Here is a 19,551-nt window from a genome sequence, read left to right as displayed (position 1 = left end):
ACAAACTTTGTAATCTATTGGGAGAAGGAAGTTTCTTTAAAAAAACCCCACATTGACGTTTCCTGTGACTCAGTCTAACAAGCATTCATTGGTAAAATATATTTTCACTAATTAATTACTTGACCTTAAGTAATTCACTTGCTGCATATAACTGGTGCGTCGCAGATGGGTAAGACCGTTTGAGAGGTTTGCTATTTTTGCAACAAATGTAAATTAGATATACTTACATGAGGAAGATGACTATCATATGATAAACCCTGATTCACATGGAATTGTCTGGGCTTAATTGGTAATGTTAAAACAAAAATCTCTTTAGAAAAGTATTTAATATCATCCTTTATACACGTAAGATCTTAATACGTGGAGGCGTGTACTTTTTTAATAGATGTAAACTGAAAATTATTATAGTGCAAATAATTTTTTTCATAAAAAAAATATTTGCAGAACCTGGTATACTATTCAACAATGGAGGGAATGTTGAGCTTTTTAATTTTTACTATGTTGTTGAAATCAACGAATGGACAATTGTTATACGATGATTTAGGTGAACAGCAAAAATGTGTGAACGTGGCAACACACATTATAAAAAATGAACTACAACAATTTACCAAAAGTATTGAAAGAATGGTGAAGCAAAATCTGGAAGGAATAAAAAATCTCGACGCAAGTGTCAGAAATATGAAAACAGATTTCCAGAAATTGTTGGTGCTCCAAAAAGAAGCTATTGACAATTCTACAAACATAATAGGAGATAAATTAACCTGCAGTGGTAGATTGACCCCCATATCAGGTTTGTATTATACATTTATCTTAAAATAATTCAGTACATATTGTGGAAATCAAGAATTGTTTTATATTTAGCTATAATAGTTTGTAGTTGACCTAATTTGATTTATACGTGGTTGGTAAATTCCATGTGGGACCCCAGCTCCGCTTAAGCGCTATATGGAATTAACTGACCACGTAAAAACCATATTTGAGGTCAACTACATACCATTGTGGCAACACACTTTGAAAAAATTACGCACTTTGAATTTTTTTTTCAAATTGCGTTAAATTTGGAACCAAATCAACGCACTTTGAAAATCTTTTTTCAAATTGCGTTAAATTTGGAACCAAATCAACGCACTTTGAAAATCTTTTTTCAAAGTGTGTTAAATTTTGCACCAAGTTAACCCACTTTGAAAAAAATTACAAAGTGCTTTAAGATGGTACATCAACATTTTTTAGTATCGACACTCTTAACGCACTTTCAAAAAATATGTATAAATCACAAATTCTGGGATTGAATTTCTAATTTGTTGATAGTATAATGATTTGTTAACATAATGAATCTATAATTAACCGTATTTGAGAACGGGATGGGGGTGGTGTGGGGGTGGAGGTTAACCAAAGATACCGGTCAATCACCAGTGCATCATTTACTTGATGACAGGAAGAAGGATCCCTACCTTTTATTTTTCCTTCCAAAACATATGATATTCAGCAACTTAATCGCTTAAGAGCGGAAAAAGAAATATGCTCTGATGTAAATTAAGTACATTGAGTGATATTAAAAAAAGCGAGCTAGCCAAACAATAATTTCTCCATTGGTATGTTAAAGAATCTATCTTTTTCAACATTCTGTTTTTATTTTCTAATCAAATAAATCACTTCAAAATAAAAAGAAATTACATTAACAAACATTAAATTATTATAAACTTAAATGAGCCTTAGGATGTTGGTTTTTTTTCCCGCACTGATCTTCTAAAAGATTATATTGTTTTTGGTAAACATAACTCATGTATCCTTTTATCACATTATGTTTGTTTACAAGCACATGCAATAAGCCAGTTGAAATATGTTATACACTGATCTACATTATCAATATATACAAATCATATTCTTCTTGCATAGCTCAATATACCAGATAAGAAGTAAATTTGCTGCATACTCAAAATAGGAAAATGCAGTTGCTTAGCGATGAAGTTTATGTCATATTTGGATAATTCAAACCTCCCGAATTTTTCTTTGTGGGTAAATTGTCAATATTGTCAAATGAAAATAGAAAAAAAATTCTCATCTAGAAACTGTTTATCAAGTTAGCTGAGAATGCAATAAGTTCTTTTTTAAATTAAGCTACACAAGGGGTAAAACAATTATCTATTGTATATAAAAGTATTAATTATTTTGATTAAACCCTAAACAATATTTTAACAAGGTGCGTTAATATTGACGATATCAACGCACTTTGAAAAAAATTAATTTATTTCAAAGTGCATTGACTTGGTCCAAAAATTAATGCACTTTGAAAATTTGTTTCAAAGTGCGTAATTTTTCAAAGTGCGTTGTAACAGACCATGTAACTAATAATACACGTGATAAAGTTGTGTATGTATGAGAAGTTTTTGCAGGTACCGATTGTGCTGACATTCTGAAGAGATACCCAGATACAAGAGGGAAGGATGGAGTGTACAATATCGTTGGTTTAAATAGAACAAAGGCCGTGTACTGTGATATGACCACTGACAACGGAGGATGGACGGTAAGCTCTCTCTCTCTCTCTCTCTCTCTCTCTCTCTCTCTCTCTCTCATATGATTATGTTTTGAAAGTTGTCTAGTTTCACCCACAAGTTAAGTCAACATATCATCTTGTACTTTTTTGACGAAACTTATTAATTTGACAATTATACATGTACGTAGTCATTAGTATGTATACATACGAACAGGTGATTCAGCGGAGAGTGGATGGATCGGTGGACTTTAACCAAAACTGGACGGAATACAAGAACGGGTTTGGATTTGCTGATCATGAGTACTGGATAGGTATTACATGTATTCTCATTTTTATATACACTAAATATACTTTTAAAAGAAACAAAACTCAGTGAACATTTAGATAGATGTGAAAGTATTAGCAATAGCTGGAGAAATACAGGAAAAGGAGAATTCATGTCCAGGTATTGTGATAGTTGGAGGTGTGTTTTGTCAATTGCTCATATGTTGGTGATGGCCCAACAAGGGATGGGACTTTAATTCATAAAAGTGGTTAGAATTTTTTCTAAAAATAGCAAACCTCTCAAACGGTCGTACCAATCTGCGACGTACCAGTTATATGCAGCCAGTGAATTACGTAATGAGTGAAAATGTATTATACCAATAAATACTTGTTTTAATAGTTTACGGTAAATTGTAGTATGTATGAAGTTTATAAAGTAGAAAGCAAAACCTTAGCATTCACTAGTATTTCAGAAATGAATATGTAAATATGACTTAACTATATAATTATTTATGTAAAAAAATCAAATGCATGAACCAGTGACTTTTCTAGTTAAGAAATCAAAACGGACGTCAAACAGTCAAATTTGCAGTGGCATCAGAAGCAAATTGAAAGTGAGGGGGGGGGGGGGCTATACTGATCATCAGAAATATTGACAAGCCAAAATAAAGGCTAAGAACAAGGGACTTTATTGGCTGAAATATGCTGTGTTTCAAATATACACAGCTCAAAACATTTCTAAAAGCATTGAATATATCAAATATAATGGTATATAACTTATATTTGTGACTTAAACATATACATCATGGAATTAATGCTGAAAATGTTCCGTTTTTAGCAAGACGCCGAGATTTTAAACGCGCCATGCATATTTACGCAAGAAGTTTATCTGTGTTGTAAAAACATACCGGTATCTGTGTATGAATTTCGGGCTTGTGAACAGCAAGTTTAAATCTGCATACGGGCTATTTTATTGAACTTTTGAAATTATAAGTTTTAAATACAAAATTATATATATTTCGTCTACATGTATATTACTTACATGTATATACTTCTGATGCATTATGCTACATTGCATCTTTTATATTCAAGTAAATTTCTGTTGATTTGAGTCACTTTTCCAAGGTGTAGTGAGTCAGTCACATGTAAATACAAGTACCTTATGGCTTCAATCGGTTATTTACTAAAGTACAGAAAAAAAAATTCTAAAGCTTTCATGACCTTTCTGATCATAATTTTTAATTTTAAGGAGGCCGACTTTAGTTTGCATTGCGCATGTTTTTGCGCATTCTAATATAATACAGTTGTTTTATACTTCTTACGACTTTTTTTTCGACATCATTTATAAAATTGAACACAATAAACAAAATACAGATAATTCTATTTTGATTTTTAAAGGAAATTTTTATTTTTATTAAGATTTTTACGTTGTGCGGTAGGGGAGCATTGCCATTGCGCTTTTATGACGTTATGATAAAATGAAGCTTTGTAGAAGTGCGTTATAAGAAATAGCATAAAAGAAAAAGTAAAAATTGTACGCTGTTGAAATTTTATATACAGAATGATGCTATCCTCGAGGATATTTTTCTTATTTTTTGAATGAATCCATTATACCAATCATCATTCGTGATGATCCAAATATATAGAAAAAATTTGGTGCATTTTGATATTTTGAGATGGCCCCCACTAAAAACCAGACGGTAGAAGTTTGCGTTATTTACATATAAGGTTGGAAATGATATTACTTATCATATATAACAATTTGAGAAAAAAAGCTATTGTAGTATTTTTTACAACTGCTTTGATGTGCGGAAAATGACAGTTTCCTATACATTCCTATAGTAAATATACCTCTATTTTGAGATGGTCCCTAAAAAGAACCAGACCGTCGATTTTCATGAACCTTCGCATATAAACTAGAGTTGTTCTAAATTACATATGGTTAAAAAATAAAGAGTTATGCTATTGTAGTTTTTCCGCAAAAAAAACCAAATCGGCATCCTTTAATGCATAAACAATGAACTCGATAAAGGTAAGGGAAAATGGGGGAGGAGGTCCTCGACTGTCAGCAAGTTTGATAGGCAACCTCAATTAAAAAATATCATAGCGCGTTATGATAATTTGTCTGCTCAACTGACGGCAGTTATTGAAACGAAGACGTCCAAATTAAATGTATGCCACTATGAACATGACTTGTTATATATGTTTATTCCGGATTAATCTGGACAGTGTATGAAAGAGGCTATTTTATATCAAAGACAAATCATTTTTCAGGAAATTACATGCTACATAGACTGACGTCACAGAAGCCCCAGGAACTGCTAATTAGAGAGATTCAACGGAGAAAAGGCTTATGCTGTTTACTCACGGTTTGCTGTCGGGGACGAGACAAGTAAATATATGTTGGAGGTGAATGGATACAGTGGAAATGCAGGTAATTTATGGTACCATAGACATTTGTGATTATAGAATAAGTACCCATGGAATTTTTAGCTATCATGAGTAGCTATTTCGCAATAAAAATGTTTGTCGATAAGATCGTTTAATTTAATAATGTACCTATGAAGAACAAGAGTTTAAGTTTTTATTAAGATTTGTCTATCAAAATATCACATAAACTGAACCAATTAGTCGTCAGCTGATCATTAATTTTCATCTTTGTGAATATTAATTAACGTATACTCTTTTAAAAAGGGGGAAACTAATCAATTTTACGGAAAACAATAGCTGAACGAAATATGACGTTCATAAGCTTATTAACAAACATGATGAAGAAGCATATCAAATTCAAAGCTAGTTTGATATTTCTTTTTCAATTACATTGTAATGCACATAGTACATTCTTAAATTCCTATTTTGGAGTTGATATTGCTTTAATGGCTGTACATGTAACTATCAGACATCTTATTTGGAAATAAATTATTTTGGAAATAATATTTTTGGCTTGAATTTGAGAAGTGGATTTATGCTTAGATTTTTCATTTTACCATGGGAGAAGCTAATGATTTGTCAGTTTGATTTTGATATGACTAAACTCTGTTGATTATAAGTTTAAGAAATTGTTATGATGTTTGGGAAGACAAGATACTCGTAAATTTTTCAGGTAATCAAATAACATATTGGAAATGGGAGTTTATCTTTGGTTGCCCCCTTCTTGCTCCCAATAGTGATAGACCATATTGAACGGTATTCACAAAGAAGTGTAAACACTTAATCTGACTTAAAAAATCTGTTTAGAACAAAGTCAACTTTCTGTGACAAATAATAACATTTCTTTAAAAGTGCGTTAAGTGTCTAGATGATAAAAACTGTTGGTCTACACTCATTATGCATTTTGAAAAAAATTGTTGAATTGCGTTGATTTTGTCCTAATATTAACGTAATTCAAATTTATTTTCGAAAGTGCTTTATTTTTTTCAAAATCGTTGCCACAAGGCATCAAATATATTCAGTTACTGACTGTAATCAATGACGTACCGTCAATTATTGTTTCAATCAATCAAAGTGACAATTAAAGTAGGCCCGATAATTTGGGTGGAATTTGAAAGTAAACAAAAGCAAGATTTAGATGTACCAAGTGAATTACATTACATAATAGGATCGGAAGGGTAGCGGTTGATTTTTGTTCAGGATGAAGTTGAGAAAGGGCGATGAACTGATGCATGTGCAATATAAGCACCCAAAATTTGGTGTTTAAGTTAAGTCGGATTATCATTCAGTATCTTTCAAATGTCAAGGAAGACCATAGGGACGCAAGTATAAAAAAGACATGCATACAGGAAATTAATATATGAAAGTGATATATTTTTTATTTTATCATAAAAACTAAGGTAGTTATTTAAGAATGCATTGCTACCAATTAACATGGTAGTGATTATGACTTCAATTCTAATGATTTCATTTGTAATCAATGTGATTGTAGGGGATAGCCTGGAATACCACAACTACATGAAGTTTTCCACAACGGACCAGGATAACGACCAGGATAACGACAGGTACGGCGGTAACTGTGCCACTGATTACAGATCGGGATGGTGGTTCAAATGGTGTCACCGTGCCAACCCTAATGGACAGTACGCCGACTCTGAGAAAATTGGTCCTGGATACATTATATGGAAACTCTGGAAAAACTCCTCTTTATCTCTGAAATCAATACAGTTGATGATTCGTCCTCGATTCTGACAACGAAATGTAACGTCAGATAGAGAGAGATTATTACTGCATGTTTAAAATATGGGCAAATATCTCAGCAATTCAACAAAACTTGAACAATTGCGTAATATGTACCCTTAAGGATGTTTAATCACTAATATTATTTTTACTTAATGATGCAATTGATCGTAAATTCTTTCTTCACTTGTATGTAAGTGGTATTCATGTACACGTATTCCGTTTTACAAGGATTATCAATCAAGAAATGATAGAGTATCATTTTTTTAGTTTTAGTAATGATAACATTTAATAAAATATAAAATTGATGTAAGCGTTGAAAAGAGAAAGTTTATTAATTTAATATAATGTCATCCTGATGCGCACTCTAAGAATGATTTTTTTTTTTATACATGTATGATATTCAGTCTACTTACCAATGCTCGTACACACATGTCAAAAAAGATCAAACTTCTGTAACTACACAGATATCAATTAATCAATTAAAATTATCTAGACATTTCATATTACATAACACATAAACACCATTCCGTTTAAGGTCTTTTATTATTTGGAGTAGTTACCTTTTATAGTTACTTTTAACTTAGAGTTGCTTCCTTTTAAAACTACGTCACTTTATTGTGTCTAAAACAGAATAAAACGGCATGCAGCGTCCAGTTCATACCCCCACAAAGGGAAGTAACAAAACGCTTAAATTAAATAGTTACAAAACTAAAGTGCAGTGACGATACTCAAAGAGTATTTGAAAGCTGAAATTGATCATTTTGAAGGGTTCGACTATGTAGATTTGAACGATATATATCCTTACCGCTTATACCTGAAATTGCATTGTACATCGCTTTTTGTAAATAAATGTCTCACTAAAGAGTCCACGGGAAAACAAAACATTTTACCTCGCCAACTTTAGGATTTACCGACCCGATATATTTTTTAAAGTCAGTCAGTAACAAACTTATGCATGTTTGAATTATATTGACACTGAATCCTTTGAGATATATTATCAAAACAAATATGATCATCATGCTGAACAAAATCATGTATTGTGAATGAACTCTGCATACAATCAGGTATTACAATATTTTGTATATACAATATACAATATTAATATATCTATAGATTGTTGTTATTATGGAGATACATTTATATGATATATCTCTAAATGTATAAATATATGATTTAGCACATGTAGAAATTGCACGGAAATAATTGTTTATGTAAGAGGAATAATTCATTTAATTATGAACGTCGTGTAATTATTGTGTATAAACTGAATTGTCTACATATTGTTTATCATTATCATGTTATGCATATTATTATTAGGCATATTCTCATTGTTACAAAAGCCGAGATGGATCATTCGAGATTCGAGATTCAAAATACGAGATTCGAAATACGAGATTCAAGATTCGAAATTCGAGATTCAATATCCAAATTAACCAATCAAATCAAGGATCTGATAATATATATCCTAGCGACATCAAACTGTTCTAAATAAAGATCATCCGTACATGCTCTCATATACAAATAAATGCTATGTTCACTTCTCCCTACCTAACTAAATAATTATTTGTATTTACTTTTACAGAGAATATCTAAGTAGACTAGAAATAATGCAGTGTGCTTCGCGGATCTAAGAGATTTTGTTTGCCCTGGTGCATTTCCACTGATGCGTTTGAACCCTGGGGTATTTCACCACCAGTTATAGTTTGGGTTTATTCACCCCTTTTGTGTAAGAACGCGGTTATGGAAGAGAACTTCATAAGCGTGGCTAATTTTTTTCCGTAGGGGGGTCCTTGGCCAATTTTAAATAATTTTACTATGTAAATTTAATAAGCTCCAAGTTTCCCGAGGATGGGGTCCAAATCCCCTGACCCCTCCTTTCTAGATCCGCGCTTGAAGATTAGCTCTTACATGTATCTAAATAATCTAAATATAAATAATCAGTCCGGTTTCACCAATAAATATAAGCATTACTTATCGTTTTTATGTATGCATACAGTCATACACTAGTACTATGATTATAAACAAATCATTGAGATATTATCACATCATACGGAATTATTTATTAATACAATTTTTTTCCCTTTTTCTCAGTAAACAACTTATTATGAGTCTTACTTTTGGAATTGTTTTCAATATAGAAGGATGCCTACTCTCTACAATTAAAGGTAGGAATGACAGGGTGCCAATTTGTTCACATTGCCGATTTCTTGTGCAGAGAACAGTAAAACTTTTTAAAAATTTGATTGTGCATGAATATTTCAAAATTCATTGTTGTATTTTGTTATAATTCATTCATTGATATATCAAGAAGAAAGAATAAAAGGTATAGACAAGCATATGTATCACAGCCAAGTAAGTTTCTCTGAAGTTTCCTACCCCCCCCCCGCACCAAAATTGACAATAATTACATATAAATCATACCAATGTTGACTTTGTATGTAAGTAAATCTCTAAAGATGTAAATAAGCACTGCAAACAAAGATGTGTGTATTTAATATACTACTACATTACACTTAGCCAGATAAAATGTAATCAGGGTGAAGCTACAAGGGGCGAGTGGTGCAAATTTACCAATTTGTCGCCATACACACAGAACACCAAATAAAGAAACTGTGAGTGGTGTGTGGAATGCATAAAAGATGGCGGCAAATTATCTAAAAAAATCAGTGAAAAAAACAACAAATAGGCTGTTATTTATTACCTATCCCGCAAAAACATTGATAAAAAATGTTATCGTCACATAATATAGCCGATTAAGTTAATGTGTACATATGGTCAAGGTACATGTAATTCTAATATACAAGAAGGCGGACGTATCAGGCGGGGATCCAAAAAAAAAAATAGATTTAAAAAATGATCGGTTGAATTACAGGAAATGCTTTGAAAATTGTTTTAAACTATCGCACGGATCAAAATAAATGATAGAAGCTATGTACAGTGTAATTAGAAACTTTCATTCTATTTCAATATGTAGTATTACTTATTATAACAAATGAGAGTATAGCACAACTGCCACAAGCAATACATGTCCTTTACCGGCACCACCACCTCCCCCCCCCCCAAAAAAAGAAACAATTGTCGTTTTATTTGCTAAAATGTGTGTTGTTCAAGATTTTTCTAAAGGACATACCCGATTAGAATTGAAAAATGAGTCGTACGTTTAAAACTAATTTTGTCAAAGTTTTTAGATTCATTTGGTTATATTTTGGTCCATTTGGGTAAATAGATGCACCAGCGCAGCTCTAATTTATATATAATCAGGCCATAGATTCAAAATATTTTGAAAAATTAATAGCTTTAAATCCAGTGAATAAAAAAAGGAAAGCAAGTCGAACTCGATGAGCGCTAATTCCTGTAATGAATGAATGGTATAGTAGGATATGCGCAAAAAAGTCCCGTCCATTCTTTCCTACTCTATATTTATTGGAATATTAAATCCGATTATAAGAGTCAAATTAAAAATCAAGAACGGATATGTACCTGTTTATCAAAAGTAAAACTACTCATAATTTATCTACAGTGCATCGTTATGGAGCTACACAGAAAGTTTTATATTAATTTGCCGAGCCAAATAAAAAAAAAGCCTGGAAAACAAAGAGAAAACAAAGTGGGGACAGAATAACTGACAAATTAATTAGGACTATTTAGCCTCCCCCCCCCCCCCCCCCGCCTTGAAATGTATATACTTAAAACAGATTATTGAGTACAACATCCGCACACAATTTAAAGAAAATTTCATGTTTGTTTTTATCATTTTCACTAGCTAATGTAAGACATCACAAATACCCCAAACCCCCTCACGGAAAAGGAAATGCTAGGTGATGAGAGAGAGAGAGAGAGAGAGAGAGAGAGAGAGAGAGAGAGAGAGAGAGAGGATGTAAATCACAGTGCGCTAACACCGTAAGAATAAAGCTTGCTAGTTGGTCTGCCCTACCCTAGCTACCTCCTCTCTTTTCTCCTTTTAGAGGCTTAATTATTGTCTATATATGCTTGTATCAAATCAAATCAATTTCAAATTCTAAATCAAAATTGAATTAGACACTACAAAACTCTCTCTCTCTCTCTCTCTTTCTCTCTGTCTGTCTCTTTCTCTCTGTCTCTCTCATATCGACAATGGCATTGCCATACCCTACAATTCACTATTCCTATCTGGATTGTTGTCGTTGAGGTTGTAAATCATTATATCTTCTATGGTTTAAAACTTAATCATAACCTATATTTTGACATGTCGATTATTTCATTGAATTTCGTTTCATAGCTAAAACCACACTCGGTTTTAATTATTTAGATTAAACAGATCTTTCTTCGCAAGCCGATTTTTACACAGTTGGGGCGAATACACTTCGGATTAAAATTGTTCGGGGGGAAAAACATACAGGGCAAACAAAACCAACTAGATTCGCAAAGCCAACAATGTTATCACTAATTTAATTGTTTATACTGTGTGGGGTTAATTCATCAGTGTTAATTTAACCATTTTATAACCACTATATAAGAGCTATTAAGACATTTATTTGTAGGAAAGAGCATGTACGAATGATCTTTATTTAGAACAGTTTGATGTTGCTAGCTAGGATACAGGTTACAGATCCATGATTTGATTGGTTAATCTAGATATTGAATCTCGAATTTCGAATTTCGAATCTCGTATATCGAATCTCGTATTTTTAATCTCGAATCTCGAATGATCCATCTCGGCTTTCGTACATTGTATATTTCAGGGTTTCCGTTATAATACAGCATATAAACCATTACTACAAGGGTTAATCCAAAATTAATGTCACACTATGAACCGCGCTTCTTAATGACGCGTAATTGTACAAAATGATACATCAAAAAATCCCTTATCAAAAATTAAATTCGAATTAAAACTTTTATTATATTTTGTTGAACACTTAACAAGATATTGATGTTTATAGCATGACATATACGTGACATCGCCGTGTCATGAATTTACATCTTTTTTTAAGGTTTGTATATATTAATAAATGACATGCTTCAAAATTTGAAAATGGCTATAACAACACAATATTTAAAAACAGATATCTTTTTAACTGAAAAAAACCCCTTTTTAAGCTTTTGAAAAATGACTCAGGGTATAATGTCACGACTTTTGGTCTCAGTTTTCAACGTTAGAAACCCCCATCCCGAATCAATAATCAACGTTGAAAAATAAAACCTAGGTCAATATTACACCGACATGATCACTATTGTTTAAATAGTTTAAATATATTATATCATTATTATATTATATTATATTATATCAGCATATTATTATATTATATCATATTAAATATAATATTATATCACATCATTTTGTATTATATCATATCATATTATAATATATCATTAAAGGTTGCAAATCCATCCACTAATGCAATTGAAAATGTGTGCAAATGTATATCATTAGTGGTCAAGGTAGTACTTATTTCACACTTTTTCCCCATATCATTAGAGGTAAAGATTTTTGACCGCTAATGATATAAACATCCTGACCACTAATGCAACATTATATCATTAGTGGACGGTGTATCACTAGAGGTTGCTACAGTGCTCCCCAATCCTGGCTTTGGAATAAAGATTTTGATGGGACAATGAAAACAAAAAGAAACCAAAAACTTTAAACAAACATAGATGCGAGCGTGGGTGATTTAAATGCGTCATTTTTTGATAACAAGTTCTGTCCGAATGAGGCATCCGGCAAATTTTACAATTTGCGTCCGTGTTGCGCCTTAATTGCGTATTGTTGTTTACTATGCAAAATGTAAAATTTAAAATAGTAATTCATTATATATTATTGTATCATTAATGGTTGAAGTTCATCCTCTAAAGCGATAAAAATTACATCATTACAGGTCAACGATGTACTTATTTTGCGGTTTTTTCTTGTATTATTAGTGGACGTGAATATTGACCCTTGATGACGCAGTTTGAAATTATATCATTAACGGATACTGTGTCATCACATGTTGCTACATAGCTAACGTTAACATATAAGAAGTATACAAGTAAATCGTCTCTTTTTGTAACCTGCAAAATATTTTGGCACATAAATTACAAAAACAAACTTCTAATCTATTGGGAAAAGGAAGATTCTCTAAATAAAAACCCCACATTGACGTTTCCTGTGACTAAGTCTAACAAGTATTTATTGGTAAAATACATTTTCACACATTACGTAATTGAGTGAATTACGTAATGAGTGAAAATGCATATAAATGATACGTCGCAGGTAGATAAGACCGTTTGAGAGGTTTGCTATTTTTGCAACAAAAGTAGATTAGATATACTTATATGAGGAAGATGACTATCATAAGATAAACCGTGATTCCCATGGAATTGTCTGGGCTTAATTGGTGATGTTAAAACAATAACCTTTTTAGAAAAGTATTTGATATCATCCTTTACACATGTAAGATCTTAATACGTGGAGGGGTTTACTTTTCTGTTGATGAATGTTAAATGAAACTTATTATAATGCAAATTATTTGTTTTCATAAATAAAATATTTGCAGAACCTGATCTGTAATTCAACAATGAAGGGAATGTTGAGCATCTTAATTTTTACCATGTTGTTGAAATCAACGAATGGACAATTGTTATACGATATTTTGGGGGAAGAGCAAAAATGTGTGAACGTGGCAACACACATTATAAAAAACGAACTACAACAATTTACCAAAAGTATTGAAAGAATGGTGAAGCAAAATATGGAAGGAATAAAAAATCTCGACGCAAGTGTCAGGAATATGAAAACAGATTTCCAGATATCGTTGGTGCTCCAAAAAGAAGCTGTTGACAATTCTACAAACATAATCGGAGATAAATTAACCTGCAGTGGTAAATTAACCCCCATATTAGGTTTGTATTATACATTTATCTTAAAATAATTTAGAACATATTGTAGAATTCAAGAATTGCATTATATTTACCTATAATAGTTTGTAACTGACCTAATATGATTTATAATTGGTCGGTAAATTCATTTCCGACTCCAGCTCCGCTCACGCGCTATATGGAATTTTCTGACCACGTAAAAACCATATTTTATGTCAACTACAGTAGTCTAGTCCGATTTAGTCGAAAAAAAACCTTTGAACGGCAAATAATTATTATTTGGTCCGGCATGGTTTTTAAACATAATTAAAGTGTGCTGATTCCCCAAAAATATGCTGGCCTTCATGAAAATGGCGTTAAGTAGCTCAAAATGGTGATTCAAAATGGCGGAAAACCAAATTTTATATATTTTTTTTAAAGTTTTTTCCATTATTGACAAACAATAATGAAATGATCCAGCTTAGTATTTTATCATATTTGAAGTTTGCTAAGTTTGAAAAAATTTGCTGGCCTTCCCCAAAAAGCGTTAATTAGGTCAACATGGCGATTTCAAATGGCAGATATCCAGATTTCATAATTTTTTCGTAAAAAATTTCAACTAGGGAAAACGCATAAAAAACAAAAATTATTCAGTCCAGCAAAGTTAGTTTTGCATATTAATGAAGGAGTGCTTAGTCTGAAAAATATGCTTGCTTTGACAAAATGGCGCTAATAAGGTCAAAATGGTGGTAAAAATGGTCGACAGGCAAATTCTATAATTCTCTTAAGTCTTAAAAATTTAGGTAACAAACGATTATAAATTGGTTCAGCATAGCATTTTATCATAACTAAGGTGTGCTGAGTACAACAAAATATGTTGATCGCGATAAATAGTTAAAAATGGTGGACAGCCAGATTTCATCATTTTTCGTCTCACAGTCTCTTTAATGGAAAAAAGAATAACAATACAAAATCACAAATTGGTCTAGCAAACGTATTTATCATAATAAGGTTGTGCCAAGTTTGATGAAATGTGTTGGTCTTCATGAAAATGACGTTAATTTTGTCAAAATGGCAATTCAAATTGGTGTATATTAGAAGCCAAATTTCATTACTAGTTATCTCTATATAGACTACTAAAGGCCTCTTAAATGGGAAAAATGTTTGAATAACATAATTTCAATACTAATGATGTAACTGACAATCAAATTTGAACACCTGCATTAATAGAAAAAACTCCACCAGCTTTTTATTTGGAAGAAAAATTTCTGTTTTCCCTTATTTAGCTACAATGTATAATTATGTTATTTATACAATCTTCTTTTGAATGATAAAATTGTGATTTGAATTTGCAAATGTCTTTCCCAGGGAAGTAGGCACGTTTACATTCACACATAAAGTTCTGCAACCTGTGGCGCAGTTGAAAGCTATCATATCTAAGAACTTTAGGTATAAGATCTTAAGGTCATTAGTTCCAGCAACAAATAACTTTATCCCATCTCGGCAACGTGTCTTGGTTATCCATATAAATAAAGAACTTCTCGAACTGTTTGATTTTCTGGTCAGTTTACTTGTTTCTGTTCACTTATTATGTCGATTTTCTCGATATGCTGTAGAAATAAGAAGTTGTGTCACAGTGCATGAAACGAACCAAGTGCTAATTCAAAGTTCTATATTTTCTCTAACATTTTCTCTTCAACAACATTGACAGGGATGTTTATCGGCTTTAAAGAGGTTTAAAGAGAATAAAGAGACATCCATCAGCAAACTTAGTTGTGAGGATATGTTGCAAATTAACACTAACACGGTCTAGCATAAAAAGCCTCAACTTTTCCTCTGAATATGGACACGCATTGCTATACTTTCCTCAGCACATTTGGCCAAACATATGTTAACAATTTTGCAAGAGGTTTTTTTTATCTTTAACGAAGACATAGACAGCTTGATTCCTTATACAATATATAAATTTTCCCTAGTAATGTTAAAAAGAGTAAAATTCCTTGGGTTGCCCAAAACATATTGCGCATATTTATTACTATAAATAAAGCTTGGCGATATGTTGATCTCGGATCATTTTGAATCACAAGCTTTTCCAGTGTGTATGATGATATATTAGTTAAGATGTATTTGCTGGAAAGTAAGTACCTGATTGTATCACTGTTATCATATAAGCTTATGGCATCGATGTCTTTAAAGCCTGAAAACACCAGTTTTATAGTGAAGAAATATTTCTCCTCTCTAAAAAAAATTTGCTTTGTATAACAGCCTCCGTATATTGTGATTGTCTTGCCCTTGACGTCAAATAATGAGGATTCCCTAAGCACCATCTAGCGGTGGACGAAATAATAAATAATTATGAGATTCAATGAATTAACACGATATGCTTCTTCGTTCGCGTATATTCAATTAATCTCCCGCGGAGACGTATCTTTCTTTTCCATTGCACCCCCCCCCCCGTAAGTGATTTTGGAAGTCTATGTGTTTTAACAAGCTGATAAGAGTGTTGCGCGTGAAAAAAAATAGATAGCATTGACATGAAATCTTTTATATGATACAAACAATTGCCATAATATATATCATTAAAACTGGTACCACGTAACTGAACTTGCGTTCTCTGCAAATTCTAAATAAATAGCAAAATTAAGTTCATGTGTTTATTGTGTCCATATAGTCTTAACGAGATAGAGAGAGAGAGAGAAAGAGAGAGAGAGAGAGAGAGATATTTCTGTTGAGAAAAAAGAAGTATACGAATTAAACTTAAAAAACACGGTATAGTTAAGGCGTATTTTACGTACATTCATTTGAAATATACTAATATTATATATTCATAAATTTAGTATCCACAAAAGAATACAGTACATTGTGATTGAATCCAGCATGCAGATCATAATAAGATAATATCTGGATCGACGACACTCAGTAATCAAGATACCCCTTCTGTAAGATACATGTAGAAAAAAGGGGGGGGGGGGGTTAGGGGTGGTTGTACGGTTAGACGAAGTAGTTTGCAATTTAGAGGTATCTTTTGTCTTGAACAGGTGTGGGTTTACAAGTCACTATACACCTGAAATATAATGATACTTAATTTAATTACTCAAAAGTAATTCGAGTTGTATGCATTTAAAAACATGTACAGTTTCCCATGTTGTTTTGTGATGCAAAATAATTTCCTCCTTCCTTTTTTGTAAAATATAAACACCTCTAAGTAGTAATATAACAAGCTTATAAGGTTAAATAAGAGAACAATAATTATTTTGATAGTATTTACCTAACTCTGTGGTCAACCTAAAAAAAATATTCTCGCGCAATAATACTAAACCGCTTCGCGAATATTCTAACATGATGAGCGGTAAGCCCGCTGTTATTCCTAAAAAAACATATATTGTCATTAGTTTAATTTCCTCCAAAATGATGCCTCCGTCTGAAAGTACTTTCGGTACTTTGATTGTAAAAGTTAGCATATATATACCCTAATTATGAATAAAAACTTTTTGTTTGACCGGACTATGATTGCTTTAATGCTTTGTTTCTTGTTATAAAACTTAAATAGAAAGTGAAAAATATGGCTGTAAGCCATTTTAAATCGCCATTTTGACCTACCGGTATTTTACGGAATTTCAGTCATAGCTAGCATATTTCTTAAGACCCAGCATGTCTTAGTTATATTGATGAACTTTGCTGGACTAAATTAAACTTGTTGGCCTCATGCTTTTTACCGTTATAAGAAATTTTAAAGAAAAAAATTACGAAAACTGGCTGTCCGCCATTTTGACATAAAAAGCATCGCTTTAGTTTAAACAATATTTATTCATTATAGATTCAAGTACATTTACATGATGATAAATTACAATTGTAAGATCGGGAAACAAGCCATAGGGCTTATATTAATCCCTCTCTTGCATACACTGCAGAAATTAGAGGTGTGAAATGAAATGTAAGTACAAGGAACAAAATAGGAAAATGTGTCAGAAGTCAAAGTTGGAAACACGTTTTATAAGGTAATGAAAAAAAGTCAACAAAATAAAATATCATGAAAAGAATATTACAATATATTCGTTGGTTAAACACCAGAACAGAAATATAGTATACATAGTCGCGTGTTAATGTTCAAACACAGCCATACAAAAAAGAAAAAGTGGCTTTATTTCTTACACCAGTTATGTGTACGTTTTCAGTAAAATTTTAACTCAATACATGCTAACACATCATAGAGATACCGTAGGATTTTTCCGATTTCCATTAATTATTGTCATAAATATAAATATAAGTGGTGGCTTTAGTGGAAACCATCATGATTCCTTAGACTTAGCACGTCTTATTTATGATTTGAAAATTTATTTTAAAAATTATGATTGTTTATTTCTCGCTTTTTCACCATTTAAGAAACTAAAGGGAAAAATATAAAATCTGTATGTCCACCGTTTTTTCTATAGATAATTTACGACATTTTCTTGAAAAATGCATATTATTCCTGACTATCCACACCAAAGTTATGATTAAAAACTTAGCTGGACTGAATATTCATTGTTTGTCTCGCGCTTTATGTCCATTTTAGAAATATAAGACGAATTAACATAATTTTGTTATCCGCCATTTTAAATCACCACTTTGACCTAATTAACCACATTTGTGCAAAGCCAGTATAATTTGTAAGACTCAGCACACATTGTATTTGAGGAAATACTATTTTGGATTAAATCATTAGTGTTTGTCATTATTTTTTCCCATTGAAGGGACTTTAAGAGAAAAATTTGAAGATTGGCTGTCCGCCATTTTGAATTGCCATTTTCATGAAGGCCAGCATATTTTTTCAGACTCAGCATACTTTAAATACTTTAATTATAACAAAAAACAATGCTGGACCAAATAATAATTATCTGCAGTTAAAACGTATTTCTAGAGCTCTTTTTAGAAATTATGTAACTAATAACACACGTAATTATGCCGTGTATATGTACGAGAAGTCTTTTGCAGGCACCGATTGTGCTGACATTTTAAAGAGATACCCAGATACAAGAGGGAAGGACGGGGTGTACGATATTGTTGGTTTAAACAGAATAATGGCCGTGTACTGCGATATGACCACTGACAACGGAGGATGGACGGTAAGCTCTCTCTCTCTCTCTCTCTCTCCCCTCTCTCTCTCTCTCTCTCTCTCTCTATCTCTCTCTCTCTCTCTCTCTCTAACAATGCAAGAATTATATTGGTTATGTTTTGAAAGTTGTCTAGTTTCACAAACAAGTCAGGTTAACTTATCATCGTGTAAGTTTTTTGACGAAACTTATTAATTTTGACAATTATACGTAAGTCATTAGTATGTTTACATACAAACAGGTGATTCAGCGGAGAGTGAATGGATCGGTGAACTTTAACAATAACTGGACGGAATACAAGAACGGGTTTGGATTTGCTGATCATGAGTATTGGATAGGTACTATTCTCATTTTATATTCACTAATTATACTAATAAATTAAACGAAACTCAGTCATCATTTAGATAGATGTAAAAGTATTAGCAACAGCTGGGAAATTACAGGAAAAGGAGAATTCGTGTCCAGGTATTCTGAAAATTGGAGGTGTGTTTTGTTAATTGCTCATATGTTTTGATGGCCAAAAAGGGGATGGGACTTTTATTTATACGGTAAATTGTAGTATGTATAACGTTTATATAGTAGAAAGCAAAACCTTAGCACTTACTAGTATTTCAGATATGAATATGGAAGAAATCAAAACGGACGTTAAACAGTCTAATTTGCAGTGTGTTTTGTTAATTGCTCATATGTTTTGATGGCCAAAAAGGGGAT

General features: G+C 32.0%; 2 protein-coding genes and 1 pseudogene across 2 annotated transcripts in view; all 3 read left to right on the top strand.

The window, feature by feature from the left end:
- The first annotated feature begins 442 nt into the window (after window positions 1-442).
- LOC128188184 (fibrinogen-like protein A) lies at window positions 443-7,989 on the top strand (annotated as a pseudogene).
- A 5,241-nt stretch (window positions 7,990-13,230) lies between these two features.
- Window positions 13,231-19,222, top strand: LOC128187642 (angiopoietin-4-like). Its single transcript, XM_052858048.1, has 4 exons — window positions 13,231-13,343; window positions 13,447-13,792; window positions 18,722-18,852; window positions 19,082-19,222. The coding sequence occupies exons 2-4, from the start codon at window positions 13,468-13,470 to the stop codon at window positions 19,220-19,222; spliced, it is 597 nt and encodes a 198-aa protein (XP_052714008.1). The 5' UTR covers window positions 13,231-13,343; window positions 13,447-13,467.
- Window positions 19,223-19,353: 131 nt separating this feature from the next.
- Window positions 19,354-19,551, top strand: part of LOC128187641 (paxillin-like) — a 3,956-nt gene continuing 3,758 nt past the window's right edge. Inside the window, exon 1 of the mRNA XM_052858047.1 lies at window positions 19,354-19,388. Coding sequence (XP_052714007.1) covers window positions 19,354-19,388 — 35 coding nt within the window. The remainder of the gene's footprint in view (window positions 19,389-19,551) is intronic.

This window comes from Crassostrea angulata, chromosome 6 (genome assembly GCF_025612915.1).
Source record: "Crassostrea angulata isolate pt1a10 chromosome 6, ASM2561291v2, whole genome shotgun sequence".
Classification (NCBI taxonomy): Eukaryota; Metazoa; Mollusca; class Bivalvia; order Ostreida; family Ostreidae; genus Magallana; species Magallana angulata.
Note: the sequence above shows the minus strand (reverse complement) of the source record. Positions and strands in the feature narration are given on the sequence as shown.

Coding starts and splice junctions, on each gene's coding strand:
- LOC128187642 (XM_052858048.1), top strand. CDS start 13,468: ATGAAGGGAATGTTGAGCATCTTAATTTTTACCATGTTGTTGAAATCA. Junction 13,793..18,721: donor TAAATTAACCCCCATATTAG/GTTTGTATTATA, acceptor AGTCTTTTGCAG/GCACCGATTGTGCTGACATT. Junction 18,853..19,081: donor CTGACAACGGAGGATGGACG/GTAAGCTCTCTC, acceptor ACATACAAACAG/GTGATTCAGCGGAGAGTGAA.